Genomic DNA, 19,853 nt, shown 5'->3' on the forward strand with positions numbered 1-19,853 from the left:
AGCTGACGATGCTACAAAGTTTCCATTTACATAAGGATGATTTTATAATGAAAGAACAACTTGTCCCTGTTGCTTTAATTACTATAGCATCAAAACAGGAATGGTATTATAAAGGGAGAAAGAAAAAGTCAGGCTTAGAGTCAAATGAGATAATGTGGGAAGGGGACGAGAAGGCATCTATATGTGCAAACATCCGAGAAGGCCAAGGAAAGATGCAAGGACTAATAGAGAGAAAACCCCTTAAAAGGAAAAAGAAGGAGGCTCTGGAAAACCAGTGAACACTGAGGCTTGCCTTTCCTACATGGTGGGAAGGGCAAGTAGCAGAGGAACAATCGCCTGGATCTTGTAGTGGATACAGTCCATACTGAGCAAACCCCATTGCTAATCCCCTGCAATCCAGGATTTCTGAGGTTGATTTAAGAAACAGCTGGGAGCATCATGGGAGATGAGCAGCTTAGTCTGCAATGCAAAATTGCCCTCAGTGATGAACAACTAAAAAAATAAGCCTGTCTCTGATGTACAGGTAATCGTTGACTTACGACTGGTTGCATAATGACTGTTTGAAGGTATGACAGAAAAAAAAAGTTACTTATGACCCATCCTGGAAGTTATGATTGCTATGCTATTCCTGCAGTCACATGGCCACATTTCAGGCATTTATGCATTTATGATTGGTTTCAGTGGCCTTTGGTCACCTGTTTGTGATTTATAACTTATTTGCCATTTTCTGACAAAAAACACTTATTAGGTTTATGGATGGGTAGATTTGCATTTATGACTGTGATTCTTGTAGTGACTTACTTAATAACTGTCATAAAATAGTCATAAAATTGAATCAGGTCACACAGTAACCCAATTTACAACTGCAACAACTTACAACTAAAATTCCAGGCTCATTTGTGATTGTTAAGTCAAGGACTAGCTGTATGTTCAGTGCATTTTTATTAGTTCTTAAAAGAAACTTCCCTCAAACTACAGCATCCATCAGATCAGTGGTGGGTTGCCCCTGGTTCGGACCGTTCTATAGAACCGGTAGTAAAACCGGTGGGAGGCTCTGCCCACCGATCCCAACATCATCAGGAAGCTTCTATGCATGCAGAAAGCTACTACCCGTTGTGAACTGGTAGTAAAGGTAAGTAGAACTCACCCCTGCATCAGAAACTGTACTATAATATGTATAATTCATAGTTAGCATCAGCATAATGGAAGGATAAGTTTATTCAATCGTTCATTGACATATTTGTCATGTTAAAATATGTAAGAATTATTGAGATAATCAATATCATCACTGTTAAAAGATTAAGGCGGGGTGTCAAACTTGATTTCATTGAGGGCCACATCAGGGTTGTGTTTGACCTTGGGGGCGCGGGTGGGCATGGCTGGGGTGGGCATGGCCAGCTTGATGTCACTCGTGTCAGGTGGCCCGATTGCTCTGCCAGTGAAATCGGGCTCCCGAGCTCTGTCTTCAGCCACAATGGCCTCCTGCCACCCTCTGCCAGTGAAAATGGAGCTTGGGGGGCCTGCAGGCAACCCCCCAGGCTCCATTTTCACTGGCAGAGGGTGGCAGGAGGTCGTCACGGCTGAAAACAGAGCCTGAAAATCTCAATTTTTGCTGGCAGAGGCGCCGCGGGCCAGTCCTTTGCTGTCTCTAAGGTGGCCCCGTGGACCAGATCTAAGCACCCTGCAGGCCAGATCCAGCCCCCAGGCCTTGAGTTTGACACCCCTGCACTAAGGTAATTACCATGTTTCCCCAAAAATAAGACCCTCTCTTATATTTTTTTGAACCCTGAAATAATCGCTTGGCCTTACTGCCATGCGCTCAAAAGCCCCATCGGGCTTATTATCAGGGAATGTCTTATTTTGGAGGAAACAGGGTACTAAGATACTAGTTAAAAATAATTACATATATAACAAAGATCAAAACCAGCAGGAAGGTCACTGAGCAACTCAAAATTTACTGAAGACATAAAGGCTGTAGAAAAGCTTTTTAAAAATCTGTGTGTTCACAATAGAAGATTTTAGATTGGTTTCTATTTTTTATTTGTAGGAAATTGGTAGAATAACTGACTCAAAAGAGGTGGTGAAAGAGAAAGATGTAACCCTAAATGCCAAATTATGAAATCACAGGTCACCAAGCCTCAATGGCATATAAAACAATTTTTTATAAAACCACATGGAAAATTGCTAATCGTTAACAAAAATACATTATTACACTTATCTCAAAGTAGGAAAACGTAAATAATTTAATGCAATTCTTTAAAAAGAGCAGTTAAATTCAGGTTAATTGATGAAAAATATGGGAACACCTTTGTTGTCTAATCTTGAATGGGTAGCTATTGAACAAGTTGTGGTGGCTTTTAGCAATATTACAAAACTCCTTTTCTTAGGATTCATACAGAAATGGTCATTTGTGTTCCCATGATCCCTGATCAATATTCAAACGCTCTGAATGGTAAACAATTTATGTTTGTGCGACTTTGAAGGATGCATTGCAGAACATAAGAATGTACAGGTATCGTCCTTGAATTACAACAGTTTGTGTAGTGACCGTTGAAAGTTACTATGGCACTGAAAAAAGTGACTTATGACTATTTTTCATACTTATGAATGTTGCAACATTCCCATAGTCTTGTGATAAAAATTCGGATGTTTGGCAATTATTTATGACCATTGCAGTGTCCTGGAGGTCATGTGATCATCTTTTGCAAACTTCTGACAAAGTCAATGGGGAAGCCAGATTCATTTAACAACCTCTTACTAATTTAACAACTGCAATGATTCACTTGACAAGGTGATTCACTTGGTAAGAAAGGTTGTAAAATGGAGCAAAATTCACTTTTTAAATGTCTCACTTAGCAACAGAAAAATTTGGCTCAATTGTGGTTGTAAGTCAAGGACTACCTATATTTCTTGTTGTTTCTCTACTAGAGTACTAGAACTGGCTCAATCCAAATTAAAAGAGCTTACATAGCACAAAGATTTACAATTGCAAGATATAGCAGTGGCTGTTATTTTAGTTGACATTAAACAGAGTCATATATTTTTAAGGGATAGGCATATCTCCACCTGGAAGTAATGGTAACTAAACGGAACCCCCATGTTCAAGGTGGAAATAGTTAAAATTTGTTGTGGGTACATGATAAGAAATGAAAGTCCATGCATGGACTTTTGGAAATGAACTGGTGGATCCCATATAAAAATGGATACTGTTAGGTTCAGCAATGGCTACTCTTACTTGTTAATTCTACTTCAATTATTCAATATTTTGTAGTGATAAGGTTAGGATTTCCAGAAGAGCAATTTTGCTCTTTAATACATGCCCTCAAAATAGCAGTTTCTCCAGTTTATAATTTAATTGTCTTTGTATGCTTTAGTTAATTGTCCATATGCTATCCACTGACTTTGAGAATCTAAGTCATCCAATCCCCTGTTCAAAATAGAAGCTAGCAACCTTTTTTCAACAGATAATTTGAGAATATTAAACAAGGGGCAGTCTACCACTTCTAGGAAAACCGTTCCAGATATAACAGCTCAGGTCATTGTAATGACTTTTCTTACTTTTAATGCTACTGCAGGATCCTACTTGATGCTTCTCTCCAGGGCAGGAGAGTACTATTTACAAAGACCTTGCATGTAGTTGATCACCTGGTTGCAGATGCATAGATTGCATATTATGCTGGCTCAGGAATTCTGGGAGTTGAAGTACGCAGGTCATAAAAGGGCCATAGTTCCCCACCCCTGTTCCAGACCATAATAGACATGACCTACTTTTAGCCATTGTATTCACAAAGTAATCTATTGGTTTATTTAGAAGTGTTTTTATGACACCTTGCTCACAGTAGATCTAAACAATTTGGTATGATGAGAGGCTATGTCAAACACCTTCCTGAAACTTAGTACATTATACATTACATTATATTTTTTGTGTTGCCTTGTGGTTTCCCAAACTAATCATTTTGTAATAAAATAAGTTTATTCTGAACTGACTTCTTGTGATAAATTGTGATATTTTTTTCCTAAATGCTACATACTTTCCTTAAACACTTTTTTGACCGACTGGCTCCACCTTCAGAAAAAAGATAAGATACAAAGAAGATATTAAACAGTTCTATTTTCCCATAGTTCCTCATTATTTCTTCCCTACCTTCTTGTCTGAATAAATTAATAACCTCCTTGGTTTTTTCCTTATTTTGGACAATCCTTTATTAGATTATGCTTTTCTATCAGATACAAAACTCTGGGCTTCAGCCTTTTGAATTCTACCCCTACAGGTTTGAATTAATAGTTTGTAAGTATCATTAGTTGTTAGCCTCTGGTTCCATTTCCTGTACATCTCCTTTTACTTCTCAATTTGTGTCAGTGTGCTTGCTGTTCATCAATAGGCCTCTTATCCCTATTTCTCTTTCTTCATGAAAATCTCTTGTATCTTTTGCATCTAGTATTTCACTTTTCATAGGCTTCCATCCCTCTTTGACTTGTTTATTCTTTAAAATGTCAAGGCAGCATAGGCTACCTACGTTTTGTCCCATTTTGCTAAAATCTGTCTTTTGGAAATCTTTTCTTGTCCTTGTTATTTTGAACTCCGACATAACATAATCTGTTTTGTCTAAGATGCTTCACACTTTGAGTTTGTCAATCAATTCTGCTTTATTTGTCAGAGCTAGGAACAGAAGAGCTGACCACATTGATGCTTTTTCCATTATTTGAAAAATGAAATTGTCAGCAAAAGAGATAATAAATTAATGGGACTCTTCCATATGTTATCAACATCCTTCACCAGAGTAGGTGGTCTATAATCAAATTCCATAACAGTGTCTTTTTTGCTTCTAACTCCTTTAAATCTCACCCAGATGCTACAGGAACTTCCATATTCAAAATATGAATGCCTCCAAAGCTACAACTTCTTTCTATGCAGTGTCACTTTACTACCTTTTTATTGGATCTGCTGAAGAAATGTTATTCTTCAACTTTTACATTGTAGTCATGACTCTCATCTGCTGCCAGATTACTATAATACCTATGAGGACCCCTGTGCTTTTCTGGTTAGGATTTGTAGTTCTAAAATGTCTACATGTTTCCTTCACTGAACTAATCAAGATAGCATTAAGATGTGCATGGACTCTCCTTAAAAGACAAGAACATCAATAATTGAAGGATGACCACTGTGGCTGCTCAAATACAGAGTTTAATGGTTATATTGAGAACATTCATGATTAATGTTAAACACAAAGAAAGTGGGGGGGGGGGAGAAAATCTACTGAGTGTTCTGGTAACAAGCTATTAAGCAGAACTTCGATGGGTGCACGATAGAGACCTGTACAATTATGAACAATATAAAAAGGATGAATAGAAACAAATTATTCTGTGCTTCTTAAAATAGCAGAAAAGAACTTTAAGCTGCTCAGATATGGTATTGACTAATTGAGGGACTTCATTTTATTTTACTGTATCTGGCTCTGCATTCTTTCTGTGAACAGGTCCAAAAGAACAGGGTTTCTAGTTGAATTGAAATGTGTTTGTTTTTAAAGGTGTAATTTCCCGGCAAGGGAAAAGAGGCTTATACTTTTTTCAAATTGCATGTGGTCATATTTTGTTGTCTCTCTCTCTCTCTCTCTCTCTCTCTCTCTCTCTCTCTCTCTCTCTCTCTCTCTCTCTCAGAGAGTGTGTTGGAGAAGGACAGAGAGAAGGAAGAGTACAAGATAATTAAGAATATTTTCAAGCCACTAGCCTTTGCCCTTTGTCAATTAAAAATCTACAATAACAAAATGGGCCAGAAAAAGGCATAGTAGTGAGGGTTGTACGCAAATTGTACATGCAAAATGTTAAAGGAGTCTTAGCATGGTGGAATTTGTCTTTTAAAACCCTGGAATTTGTCTTTTAAAACATAAACAGCAAGAAAATTAAAGCAATGTTGTCACTGCATTTTTTATTTCCCAGCTGAGCTTCATTATTTTTGGACTAATAGACTTACTGTAGTTTGCCAAGTTCCTTATCAGTATTTTACTACGCATGTCTGCATTCTTTCACATTCCTTCACACTCTTCCCTTTGTTCTCTTTCCAGAAAGGTCTGGCTGAGAAATAGCTGGCAAAAGCTATTTCAAAATGTAGCAATTACTTTTCTTAGTTAGTGAGGTGTTTTATTTTCTTCATAACAAATAAATGAGTTTTATTAGAGAACTTTTCTTCGGGATTTCTTTTCAGAATATTGCAACAAGGAATAAGCCTCGATCCATCCTCTAATTAAACCAGGGTGATTGGTCCCAGAGCCAAACATGGGATTAATCAATGCCCTGACAAATGTAATGCATAGGAAATATGCTGAAAAACAGCAGAACGTTTGTTTGTGATGAGATATTCTGAATATAACAAGTTACTTTATTGTTTTTAAAAAGCAACCCTACTATTGTAGACTTGACTTTTAGCCATCCGGGTTTATGCCCACATTGTAGACAAATATTTTAATACAATAGATTTGTAGCAGATTTCCTATAAACAAAAAAAAAAGATGAAATTTATAGATAGGATATGATAAATTTGCCAATTTTGTGAAAAACAAATAAGCTATGGATGATAGGCCTTCCCAAACACATTTAGCTAGCTCCTCTTGGAGAAAGAGTACTTGATTTAAGGTAAGAAAATTATCAAAATATCATGATGTATAACTATTATGTTATAACAGTTGCAAGGCAGTCTTCATTGTGTTAGGATTTACTAAGAGACTTCTTCAAAGACCTATTTTCAGCAATTATCTTTCTTGTCTTCCTCCCAATCTTTTCTGTTTACCCTGTGAAAAGTAAAAACCTAGATTGAGACTGGCTGTAATAATAGAATCTTATAAATCTGATTGTGTTGTACTTCCTCCTCCTCCTTATAGTTCAGTGAATTAAGAAAGTATCTATCTTAGCTGCTTCCAAACATTGTGTGGAAGCATATCTGGACTTAAACAATGTTTTGTCCCTTATTTCATGGCAACAGAGCTATCTCTATTAAAGATATTTTCCTTATTTTCTACAATCTTTGACATTTTTATTTTTATTCTTTGTACTTTGGTGTACCTTTTTTTGGCTTGGATGAGAATGATGATGAACAGAGAGACTAAGTAGTATTCTTATTACTAATTAAATCTTATCCTCTCACCAGAGACACAAATCGACATGTGAGAAATTCTATCCCATTTGGTGGTACTAGGGTAATCTCAACAAAAATCAGCTTCCCGAATTCTCTACTGCTAATGATGTGTGATGGGGCTTTGAAATCCTAATATTTTGGATTTCAATGATTTGATTTCTTCAACCCATACTGATTTCATTGAATGCAAATTGAGAAATATGATTATCTGTTAGGACTAATGGTTGAAAAAAGTGTTGTTTGTAAGAGCTGTTGAATATATGTTTATTAAAACTTACTGTTAGTAAGTGTTAGTAACTTTGCCATAATGTTTGTACGATAACATTGATGTATAAAAGTAATTATTAATACCAGATACTGCTTGACGTTTATGCTATAATTGATTGTTACATAAACTGTTAAAATACTGTACTGTTAAAATGCTCTATTTTGGGATTATCTGGCATGTTATAATTAAATGTAGTCTTAATATTAAAGACTACATATTTATGAGCCAAATCATAATGCCCAGTTTAGTTTAATTAATTAGTATGTTTGAGATACTAGGTTTGGAGATACAGATATAGATTACAATTTCTTTCTTTTTTAGAGCTGTGTTATTGAGCAAGAAATCAAGAAAAACCCTAAAAATGTACAGAATTTTAAAATGAATTTTGTATAAATAAGAACTGAAATTACAGCATCAAGAAGAAAAGAAAAAAACCCAGGGATATTTACACATAAAAAGGATAGAAAGAGAGGAGTGTACATATGATGTTAATGAGAGAAATATTTAAAATATCAGTATTTCTGATATAGATGAAGATAATCAGGAAAAACTTTGTTCTGATGTATAGTTGATTTGGTTTGTGGAGCCTAATGACATAGATTTAGGTACCATAGAAACTTGCAATTAGATTTGTTAAATTCATATCTCAAATCTTCTTCTCAAAGTTTTTTAAGACTTTCGGGAGAACCTGTCATGCTTGATATAAGACTTTAATAAAATATTAATGTAATTCCCTTGATTTTAAATGAAACAGACGTTCATCATTTTTCAAGTGTTGTCAATGGTTGTAATGGATAATAGCTAATAATCTTAGAAAGGGATGATTGAATTTGTCTCATTTGAAACCACATTGGAACTTGCAAAATGTATTCAACAGAAATAGTGTTTTTAATAGTGTTCAATATGCAATATCTAGTCTGGTAATTTGCTCTGTTTCTCTCTTTCTTGTATTGAATAAATTTAGTATCATGCATGAAAAATAAAAAAAAAGAGAAAATAGAGGTCAGCAACCAAGAATCATTTCTGACTTTCCCAAATTTATATGCAGTAGATGTAAATTTGTGAATTTAATTATTTAGTATCAGGAAAAAATGGCCTTACCCTAGGATATGAGTAGTTCTATTTTAACCCAATTAGGTCCATTCATAACTATCTGACAGGCTCCTTTCCCCCCCACCCCACCCCCTTTGGCATGGAGTAGATTTGATGGCCTTGTGGGCCAGTCACCACTATTTTCCAGCCACAGTCTATTTGATAAGATTGTTCTGATAACAAGGTAATTATAATTTGGGATGAAACTAAAGATAGCCCTCAATTTACAACCATAATGCAACATACCTATTATGGTTGTATGTCGTAAGAGTTATAAAACAGAACAGAATAACATAATTGGAAGGAACCTTGAAGGTCTTTTAAATCAACATCCTGCTCAAGCCAGAGATCCTATGCCATTCCAGACAAGTGGATGTCCAGTCTCTTCTTAAATGCCTCCAGTGACAGAGCACTCACAACATCTGAAGACAAGCTGGTTAATTGTTCTCACTATTAGGAAATTTCTCCTTAGTTCTAGATTGTTTCTCTCTTTAATTAGTTCCCATACATTGTTTCTTGTCTTGCCTTCTAGTGCTTTGGAAAATAGCTCGATCCTCCCTCTTCTTTGTGGCAGCTCTTCAAATATTGAAACACTGCATTCATGCCACCGCTAGTTCTTTTCACTACACTAGACATACCCAATTCCTGCAATTGTTTTTCATATGTTTTAGCCTCCAGCCCCCTAATAATCTTTGTTGCTCTTCTCTGCACTATTTCTAGAGTGTCAACATTTTTTTTATAATATGGTGACGAAAGCTGGATGGCGTATTCTACGTATTCTTAGTGATCTTATTAAGGCTTTATAAAGTGGTACTAATACTTTGTGAGATATTGATTATTTCCCTTTGTTAATGCAACCTAGGATTGCATTGGCTTTTTTGCAACCTGGGATGGCATTGACTTTTTTGACTGCTGCCGCACACTGCTAGCTCATATTTAAATGATTGTCCACTAGGACTCCAAGATCCCTCTCACAGTCACTGGGCCACGTTTCACCTAATCTGTACCTGTACATTTGGTTTTTCTTACCTAAATGTAACACCTTACTTTTCTCTACATTGAATTTCATCTTGTTAGATAGGGCTAATGGTTGGATTCAGCCAGTTCGCACCACTTCGGGAGAACCGGTTGTTAACTTTCTGAGCAGTTTGATGAACTGGTTGTTGGAAGAAATCATTAAGGCAGAGAACCGGTTGTTAAATTATTTGAATCCCACCACTGGATAGGGCCCAGTGTTCAAGTCTGTCAGGATTTGGAGCCTATCTTCTGGGGTGTGGACTATTTCTGCAGTTTAGTGTCATCTGCAAATCTGATGAGTTCCCCTTCTATTCCCTCATATAAATCATTTATGAAGATGTTGAAGAGTACTGGGCCTAAAATGGAACTTTGTGTTACCTTGCTGCTCACTTCCCTCCATGTAGATGTAGTTCCATTAAAGACTACATGTTGAGTGCAGTTTGTCAGGCAGTTACAAATCCATCTGGTGGTGATGCTATCTATCCCACATTTTTTTTTCTTCATCACATGACCAACCTGACCCTTGATTTAGTGGATGTTAACCAAATGCCACGATTATTAGGCAAATCAATTGTTTGTTAAGGGCTGGTTTTGCCAAAAACTGGTAGCAAATGCCTGTTTTGGCAAAAATATTGTAAACATGTTCACGTGACTGTGGGATGCTCAAATAGCTGTGAATGTGGGCTGGATATTAACTGCCTGAAATGTGGTTAAATTATCACAGGAGAGGGCAGCTCTCATAACTTTGGAACTGAATTGTAAATATTCCTAGGGAGATCTGTCATAACTTCGAATGGTCATTAAGTGACAAATGTTAATTAATGACTACCTATATGAGAGGGAGACTAACTCACTGCTCACTCCAGGAATTTGATTTTCACCAGCTCAAGGTTGACTCAACTTTCCATCCTTCCGAGGTAAAATGAGGATCCAGATTGTTGGGGGCAATATGCTGATCCTGTAAACTGCTTAGAGAGGGCTGTAAAGCACTGTGAAGCGGTATATAAGTCTACTGGTAAATGTTATTGCTAATGGTATGACTATGGAAGAAAGAAAGTAAGCACCTTGAGTTCCTTGGAGGAAGGATATGCCATAAACCTTGGCATAATAGGTAAATTATTATGAAGAGCTGTGGTGGGGCAGTGGTTAGAACACAGTTTTGCAGGCTGGCTCTGCCTACTTCCAGGAGTTTGATTCTTGATCCTGGGATCAAGGTTGACTCAGCCTTCCATCCTTCTGAGGTCAGTAAAATGAGGACTCAGATTGTTGGGGATAATATGCTGACTCTATAAACCATTTAGAGAGGGCTGTAAAGCACTGTGGACTGATATTTAAGTCTAAGTGCCATTGCTATTGCTAAATGATGTGTTTGAAAATGTCCTATTGAGGTCAACTGAATGAAAATATGGTATTCAGCTTTAGTACCTCAATTATATTAGCATCTGTTTTTTATAGTCATAGGAAGATATACAGCACAGGTAGCTATTAGCACAGTCCTTAATTAATTTCAGATTACTGCATCCATCTGTAGTGCAATTTTTCCAGTTTTCATTATATTTTGTTTCCATTCCTATCCAAGGTTGAGTAAGAGTAATTGCCTTTCCTAAAGCAATACTACCGAAGTAGTGAAAAGAATAATTTGAGCCAGTATTAGATTTTTTTAATTGCGCAAAACATGTTTCCTTCCTTCCTTCCTTCCTTCCTTCCTTCCTTCCTTCCTTCCTTCCTTCCTTCCTTCCTTCCTTCCTTCCTTCCCTCTCTCCCTCCCTCCCCCTCTTCTTTCTTTCTTTCTTTCTTTCTTTCTTTCTTTCTTTCTTTCTTTCTTTCTTTCTTCACTCTGAATCAGGCATCTAATATTTTATGGATTCTGCTTTGAAACCTTTCCCCCACATGTGTGAATTCTGGTCGTGATAACACAGTGCTGCGGAAAAGGCACTGTAGCCTGTCCCTGTTGTGCTGTGAGTCATTCTCTTCTTTATGATCACTTCACACATTCCAGAGTTGAGCACTGGCACTGAAAAGAGTCCCATAACTTAGCTCTGATGTTCTCTAAGTTAAGAAGTAGACAGTTCCCAGAATATATAAGGCTTTCAAATCTCTCTATTTTGGAAAGCCTGTGATTGTGATCCTTGCAATTTTCCCAAGGGAAATACATTTTTTCTGATATGATCAGAACAGATTGTGACTGAAGGGAACTAATTTGGACTAGGCACATTATCAAGATTTAGCTATCTTTCTCAAAAAACATTTAATCAAAAAAGCAAGGCTCACTATATCCAAATAAGTAATTATTATTAAATATAATTAGAATTAAAATATTTACAGCAGATTGGTACAATTTTCAGTCTGAAAGTCTTCTTTCAAATTTGGAAAGACCTGGGATACCATTCACAAGAACTGATGTGGCAGCAATTTGTGCATTTCTGGTCCCAAGTATATTTGCAGCAGGAGCAGCTTTCTTCTTCCCCTGATTGTCACCAAATATATACAGAAACAGGAGAAACAGGAGTCAATGCATAGGGAAATCTTTGGCAAAAGAAGGAAAGTCTCCCTCATTCAAGGTCTTGCTCTAAAAATTACTGTAAAATACCAATAGAAGCTCAGGAGCATTTTTTCCAGTAGTGGCACAATTATTTGGCAATACCTAGATGGACTTGTTTGGCTTAGAAGCGAAGTAGGAGCAGTTCAAAGGAAGAGTTAATCTTTGAATAGGCAGAGGATACAAAAAACTGTAGGATAGGGCAGGAAATTAAAAGCCATCCCTTAAGAAGTCTGCAACAAATAATTTTATATTTTATATTGAATACTTTTTCTAATTTACAATTCTATATTGTTGCCAAGAAAACTGTAAACATATGTCCATGACATCATTGGTGATTGAGTACAACTCGATTTTACTTTTTAAAATGATGAAGTACCGTATTTTTTGGAGTATTTATTTATTTATTTATTATCAAATTTTATATGCCGCCCTTCTCCCGTAGGACTTGGGGCGGGTTACATAATAAAAATACTAAAACCAAAGCCAATTTAAAATCCCCAATTTAAAATCATGCAGCTGATCAGGGAATTTGTCGAAAGAGCCAAGTCTTCAGGTCAGTGCGGAAAGTGTGGAGGTCGGGGGCCGTCTGGAGCCCAGTGGGTAATGAGTGGGTATAAGACACTCTGGAGTATTTTTGTTGTTGTTAGTTCTGAAGTCGTGTCCGACTCATCACAACCTCATGGACAACATTCCTCCAGGCCTTCCTGTCCTCTACCATCCTCTGGAGTCTATTTAAGTTCATGCCTACTGCTTCAGTGTCTCCATCCAGCCATCTCGTTCTCTGCCGTTCTCTTCTTCTTTTGCCCTCAATCTTTCCAAGCATTAGGCTCTTCTCCAGTGAGTCCTTCCTTCTCATTAGTTGGCCAAAGTATTTGAGTTTCATCTTCAGGTCCTGGCCTTCTAAAGAGCAGTCAGGGTTGATCTCCTCTATGACTGACCGGTTTGATCACCTTGCAGTCCAAGGGACTCGCAGGAGTCTTCTCCAGCACCAGGTCTGGTGTATAAAAGACACCTTATTTTTGAGGGAGGAAAATAAGAAAAAAAAATTCTGCTCAAGAGGCTCTCTGTTTGGGAGGCTGTGTTTTCAGCTTCCAAAAACTCTGTTTGCAAAGGAGCTTCTCTTTGCAAAGGCAACTTCTCAAACGGACCTTTTGGAGGCTCCTCCAAAAGCTCCAAAAGGGTGGGGGCCAGTGGGTGGGCAGGGCTACATTTGATGTATAAGACGTACCTAAATTTCACCCTCTTTTGGGGGGGGAGTGCGTCTTATATTTCAAAAAAATATGGTAGTACCAATATTTTGATATTTTGGACATTGATCACTTATGTGGCACATCCAACATGCTTTTAATAGAATTCTTAGAAATGCTTGATTGTCTTTGCAAAGTTTACATTGATCTTAAGAAGAATCTTATTCTTAAGAATCTTAAGAATCTTACATTGATTTTAATAAGAGATTGGACAGTATATGTTTTTCTGCATTAGAGTTGTTTATTCAATAAGCCTATTTTAAAAATAACTGGGTGCAAATGTTGAAGAAGAGGCAGCTAGAAGTGTCACTGTATTGGCCCAGCATAGCATCCAGAAATGCATCTCCTCAATGTCTGCAGGAACACCCCTGCTGTTCTCATAGAGGCAGCCGTGCTTTCTGAACACACTATTTTGAGTGTCATTACCTTTTTCCGGAGCAATTGCAATATGTTATTCCTCTGCCATTATGCCGCTGTAGAGAAACTAGCTAGGCTAACTCCATATTATCCTGGCAAAGGCACCAGGAGAGGATTAGATTGCTTTCCAATATTTCAGTGAATTAGAGCTTAAAGCGGAATGGATGAGTAGGAAAGTGGATGGCTTTGTGTGGAGAGATTGGCAGCAGGAATGGCACGTTATATAAAGATACTGCCACTACAAAGTGCTTGATGCCTATACATTTATTCAAGGAAAACAAATATCTATAGCATGCTTTCTGTTTAAAAGAGGCCAGAACAACTCTATTGGGGATGGGTTAAACTAACTTACTTTCTTTCCCTTCCTTCCTTCCTTCCTTCCTTCCTTCCTTCCTTCCTTCCTTCCCTCCTTTCTTTTCCCCTCTACTTTTCCAATGCCATTTTTTCATTCCCTTATCTACCTCCTTAATGCCTTCTTAATGCATTCCTTAATCCTCTACGGAAGCTTTATATTCATCAAATCAAAACCACTCCTAATTTTCAAAGAATCCCTTTGATTTGGTAGATCTAAAGTGATATTAGACCACTCATACCTTGCCATTTTTTAGTCCCTCATCTATCCACAGAAATGGCTTTTCCATCTAAAGCTGCCTGGCTTCTGCGGGGACATGAAACAACTTTTCAAGGAGTTGAAACTTGCTGAAGTAATTAGTCTGTGTTTCCAATAGTATGTGGATAGTCCCTAGGTCAAAATCCCACAACCAATTATATTTAGGAATTCCCAAAGTTTTATTATCATCAGGCCATGAAGCAGAAATTATTCAATATTCTTCAGGCTGGGTGAAAATAATGCGTCCTCAAAGAAGCCATTCACTACTTGTCATCCAAAGTAGCATTAAAAAATTCTCAATTTGAGACCTTATCCATCCATTTCTCCATTTGGATAAGATCTCAGAGGTCCACTTGAGACCTTATCTCCAGATGTGATTCCATCTGAGATAAAGAACAATTTTGATGATAGAGAACATTGTCTTCAGGGCTTTCCCTGAAAGCTGTTTGAAAACTTCAATTAATACAAGACATATATGCTAGATTACTAACTGAGACTGATTATTAGGAACATCTCAGGGTGCTTTAACACTTTTCTTTAAAGCATTATACCACTTATGACCCTCCTACACTTGCTTTTAAATCACCCAAGACTGAGTTGGAGATATTCAGGGTTAAATGGGTATGAATTGGGAAGAAATCCTCATTTTACCTTGCAAGATTTTGCCTGTTAACTTTTCTCTCAAAGTAGGCTTGGTTAATCTCTATTAGGAAACATTTGTTTTCTTCTCTGTTCTATTACAGACTTTTTTTTTTTGTTACAAGTACTTCTACTACGAAGTAAAGTAAAATAAGTTGCCGACTTGTAGAGCATCCTCAATGCTGTCTCAGGGCAAAGATATTTCCATGATGCAGTCTAAGAATCTTCAGATGTGACATAAAATAATTGAGTCTAATCAACTAAAAGGGATGTTGGTAAAAAAATTAAATGGATACAAATTTCCAGATGAAATAATAAAAAAAATCTTAATGTATGATATTGTTCTAAATTCAGCCCCCAATGCAAATGGATAAAATTACAGATATCTTGTTGAAATACACATCAATATTAGTCAATAAAAGCCAGTTATCTTTACATAATGGGTTAAAGAACACTGTCTTGAATTCCTGAGAAAAAGAATGAAAATTCAAAGAAGGAATCTGGCTTTTTTTGTTTAAATTCGCGAGTATTCTTACTCTGTTAAGGTTCACATAAGTACATATCAAAGGGAAATTTCTGTATAGTGAAAGAGACAGCTTGTTTAAAAACTATTCTAAAACAAGTATAAGATAGATTGCATAATGTCCCTGAGCAAGCCACACTGATTTGAAATATGCTTAGCTTTTTTATTCATGCTTTTTGAGTAGAAAAATGGAAGAAGCTATTTAAGTTAAAATATATTATAAATATGGTCACACAAAGTAACGATTCCCTTGAACTTGATTCCTGGTAATTACATATTTCCTTTGGCAGCAGTATACTGCCTGGGGTTTCCTGCTGAGATCCCATCCAGGCATTAATCAGGTCCATCCTTTTGGTTTTTTCAGTTCAACTAACATTGGTCCATGGGTAATGCTCCAGACATAATGAAAACAAATGCACAATTGATCTAATTTGTGTTGAAGCTACTTATTCTATCAGCATGATTGTTATTAGTGTCACTGTAGTTTAAGTACCTATATCTTCATTTAAAGCAACAACAACTATTGACTTTTATCAGACAGCCAACTATTTTGTCCTAGAATGGGTGCAGAAATTATTTCTATGCCAATTGGAGGTGCTATGAATAGAAATATTATTTAAATACAGTATGCATATAAAATTGACAAAATAATTCTGCAGTTTGTTAGGTTTGCAATATTCCTGTGAATTAACTTTATGTTGTTCTCATTTTAAAGCTACAAAGCTGATAATGAAATAGTGGCTTGCCTGACACTGCTCACTGAGAAGTTGGCTGTATGTTTGGCTCCTCTCTTAGATCCAGTTATGTCAATGTAGACTTTTTTGGAAATTGGATTATTTTATTCTCTAGGTACACTTGTGGACAATGCTGCAAGAGTTAAGTGTACTAACATTTACAGACTATGCTGCTTGCAAGAACGTATCCTATCACTTTTAGCAAAGCAGCATTTATATACTTATTAAATGTGACTAGATATAATCTAGAATATTAAAGTATTTTTGTGTGTGCATACAAAAATTCATTTTTAGTAAAAATGCATGGAACTGGACAAACTGATTTCTTTTAACCATGGGAACACATGATGTAAACAGAATGCTCAGATAGTTGATGTTTTATGGTGTTGTAAGGCTTTAACATATTTATGCTACAATCTTATACATAATTACTGGAAATAACTTCAGTTATGCTTACCACTTAATAAACAAAAATGGGCTGCACTGTTTACCAAAATACATCATACAGACAGAACAACAGTATTTTTTAATAAGGAAAACATGGTATTTTGAATGGTATCAAGTGAATTTCTGCTCTGTAAATAATATTCATTTCACACATTCCCAGTGAACATGCTATATAAAAAAGTGCTATTTTAATGAAAGTTATATTTTGTTGATAAATTCAAAGATTGATAAATCTGGTGATTGTTCTCTTAATATTAGTAAGATTAATTTCATATTTTTACATATCAACGCACACAGTTTTAAAATTTGCTGGACATAGATATGACTTTAGTAATACTGAAGGGAATAAACTACTTGACATTCACAAAGTTTCAAGAACTAATTGAGCAACACTCTTAATATATCCCATCACTAAGCTTTCCATTTCCAGACGCACACTTCACAACAGTGCTGACAAGCAAAAAATAGAGCATTTACAGTGCTAGTTCTGACCTTCAAGTAGAACAAACACAGAGAATGAAAGTCAAGAGAGATGTTCTACTTACTTTGTCCTTCAAATTTCCTGATGATTGTATCCAAATAGGTGTTCTGAGGGGCCACGTGCCCCCTCCTGACAGGCATTTTCAGACTTTTGTTCACATCCAATGGGAATGAGAAATGCCGCTTTCTTCAGTAAGATGCTCTGGTTTTGAGTAGAAGGGTGGAAGAAGCTTGAGCTCTGCTCTGAGAAACCAAGGGGTAGTTAGCTAAGAGGCCCTTGCCTCTTGTACTCTCCTGCTTGGTAGCTGTGAAGAGAGCAAAGACTCCCCCCTTGTACCCATATCCCTCCCTTAATTTTCTTTAGCTCCTGACCAATACAATTTCACCAAGGGCAGGAGGGGGAGAGTTGAAAGAAACACCAGAGGAAAAGGGGTGGGTAATTTCCTTTTTATTTTTTTAATGATGATGCTTAGTCATCAGTGTCCCATTCCATATGTGGCTGTCTCAAAGACTTGTCAGCAGCAACAGCTGTTAATCTGACAATAACCAGCAGCCACCTCCCTTCTCTCTTTTTGGGATCCTAAATAGACGTGGAACCGAAAAAACTCACGGGGAGAGAAATGTCTCTCTGGTCTCTAATTCAACGCGGAAGAAGCTGAAGAAAGGATTGGGGCTTGTAAGGAGAGACGCACGCCTTTGGGAGGGGGTCTCCTTGTCGCTCCCCCTTTCTGTTCCTTTAACGTTCGGATGGCAAGAAGACGTTTGGAGTCGATGAAAGCAGGAGCTGTTCTCAGGCTGTGGTGCTGAAGAGCCCTCTCTGGACAGAATACCACCTGGGTTGCTGACTGCTAATCCGGGGGCGGAAGGAGAAAAAGAATGAATGGGAGGAGGGGGCAGTGAAAAGAGGAGAAAGCACATTTACAAGGTTTTGCAGACATTGGTTCACTCTGGACTATACTTACAAACCGGGCTTCTTGGCATTTTGCCATACAGCCACTTGTTTGCTACTGGGAAAGAAGATGGAACAAACAAAATATACCAATCACACCAGAGATAGAGAGCTGATCAGCGCTTCTTCACAGTTAACTTACCACCTTATAGAAGAACAAACTAAGTGGAAGAAAGCTATTGTAATAATGCTGCCATTGGCTTTAGGGCTTATTCCAATATTTTGTTTGATATATTTGTTGGATATGTAATAGGAACCAGGTTTCCATAAGATAAGATAAGATAATTTTATTTCTATACCGCCCCTCTCCCGAAGGACTCGGGGTGGTGCACAGCCAAGTAAAAACACAATGCAAACATCATAATTAAATTTAAAAATTGTTAAAATTCTTACATTTGCGGCCAAAAATCGTTAAAAACCCAGAAATTTAAAACCTCCAAATTTAAAACTCCATTACACAGATAGCCCTGCCTGTCAGAAGATGCAGATGATCATAAGAATCATAAAACAGTTTTATATACATAAAAAAAGGATAAGGTTTTTTTTTTTATTATTTGATTTATATGCCGCCCTTCTCCGAAGACTCAGGGCGGCTTACAATGTGCTCAGCAATAGCCTTCATCCTTTTGTATATTTATACAAAGTCAGCTTATTGCCCCCACAACTGGGTCCTCAATTTACCTACCTTAGAAAGGATGGAAGGCTGAGTCAACCTTGAGCCTTGGCGAGATTCGAACCCTGCAGTAATTGCAGGCAGCTGGTCTTAATAACCAGCTTAATAACAGGGTGCCTTAAACCCCTGTACTACCAAGGCTCTTGGTAAAATGTTAAAATGTTTCCTACGGATCCTAATTGTAATAATTGTGTGTCAATATCCTTTCTTCTAAAACTGAACATTGATTAATAATGGTGGAAATTTGTCAGTTATAAAAAGTATATTACAAACTAAAAGAAAAATAATTTGAATTATATCTTTATGGGTATGCAGCATGATGTCATCCAGATGAATGGGACTAGAACCTCACAATCCCTAGTTGTACACATGCTGGCTGGAGCTTATGAATCCAAAATTTTTGGAAGGCATCAGGTTGTGTAGTCTATTCCAAGCACAAATTTCCACAGTTCTTTATATGTCATAATCAGATCAATTTATATTACTTCAGCATTAAATCTGCTCCTAAAAAGTATCTGGAAACTTCAGCTAAAGCAAAATGTCAGGTTACTGGCTGGAGCTTTGCAATATAACAGTAAAATCCAATAACCAAGTTTATTAAATCAATAAACATGTTTATTAAATCACCTTGGCTGCCTATTTGAGTCTAGGCTTGAGTTTTAGAGGTAACACCTTTTATACTTCTAAAAAGTTGAGACCTAACTACTTTATGGACCATTTTCTTTCCATATACAAGAAAGCATTGAGTGGAGTATAAATATATTTTTCTTGGGATTGTGATTATCTTGGGCACTCCTGTTAAATGCTTGGAGATGTACTTCAGAATCTTTTGTAGATCCCTTCTTGTGAAAAATATTGAAATATTGAGCTGTCCATTGACTCAGATCTGAGATTGACAAAGTCTACTAATATTGTCCCATATAATTCATTCCTGTAATTACAGGGATGTCTCTGACTCTTGGAATAGCCGTTTACTAGGGGACAGAAGAAACACTCAAAATGATTTTTAAGAGGGAGGAATTTTATCAGCAGTTCAATCAGAATAGAACTGAGAGGGACCTTGGAGGTCTTCTGGTCCAACACCTG

General features: G+C 36.9%; 1 protein-coding gene across 2 annotated transcripts in view; it reads right to left on the reverse strand.

Moving 5' to 3' along the window:
- KCNH6 (potassium voltage-gated channel subfamily H member 6) overlaps positions 1-17,821 on the reverse strand; it is a 111,192-nt gene extending 93,371 nt beyond the window's left edge. For both annotated transcript variants that reach the window (XM_060691736.2, XM_087892282.1), the window contains exon 1: positions 17,211-17,821. In XM_060691736.2, coding sequence (XP_060547719.1) covers positions 17,211-17,286 — 76 coding nt within the window. In that variant the 5' untranslated portion in view covers positions 17,287-17,821. The remainder of the gene's footprint in view (positions 1-17,210) is intronic.
- Between the last annotated feature and the right edge of the window lie 2,032 nt (positions 17,822-19,853).

Source organism: Pantherophis guttatus, chromosome 4 (assembly GCF_059756535.1).
Source record: "Pantherophis guttatus breed Tessera chromosome 4, ASM5975653v1, whole genome shotgun sequence".
Lineage (NCBI taxonomy): Eukaryota > Metazoa > Chordata > Lepidosauria > Squamata > Colubridae > Pantherophis > Pantherophis guttatus.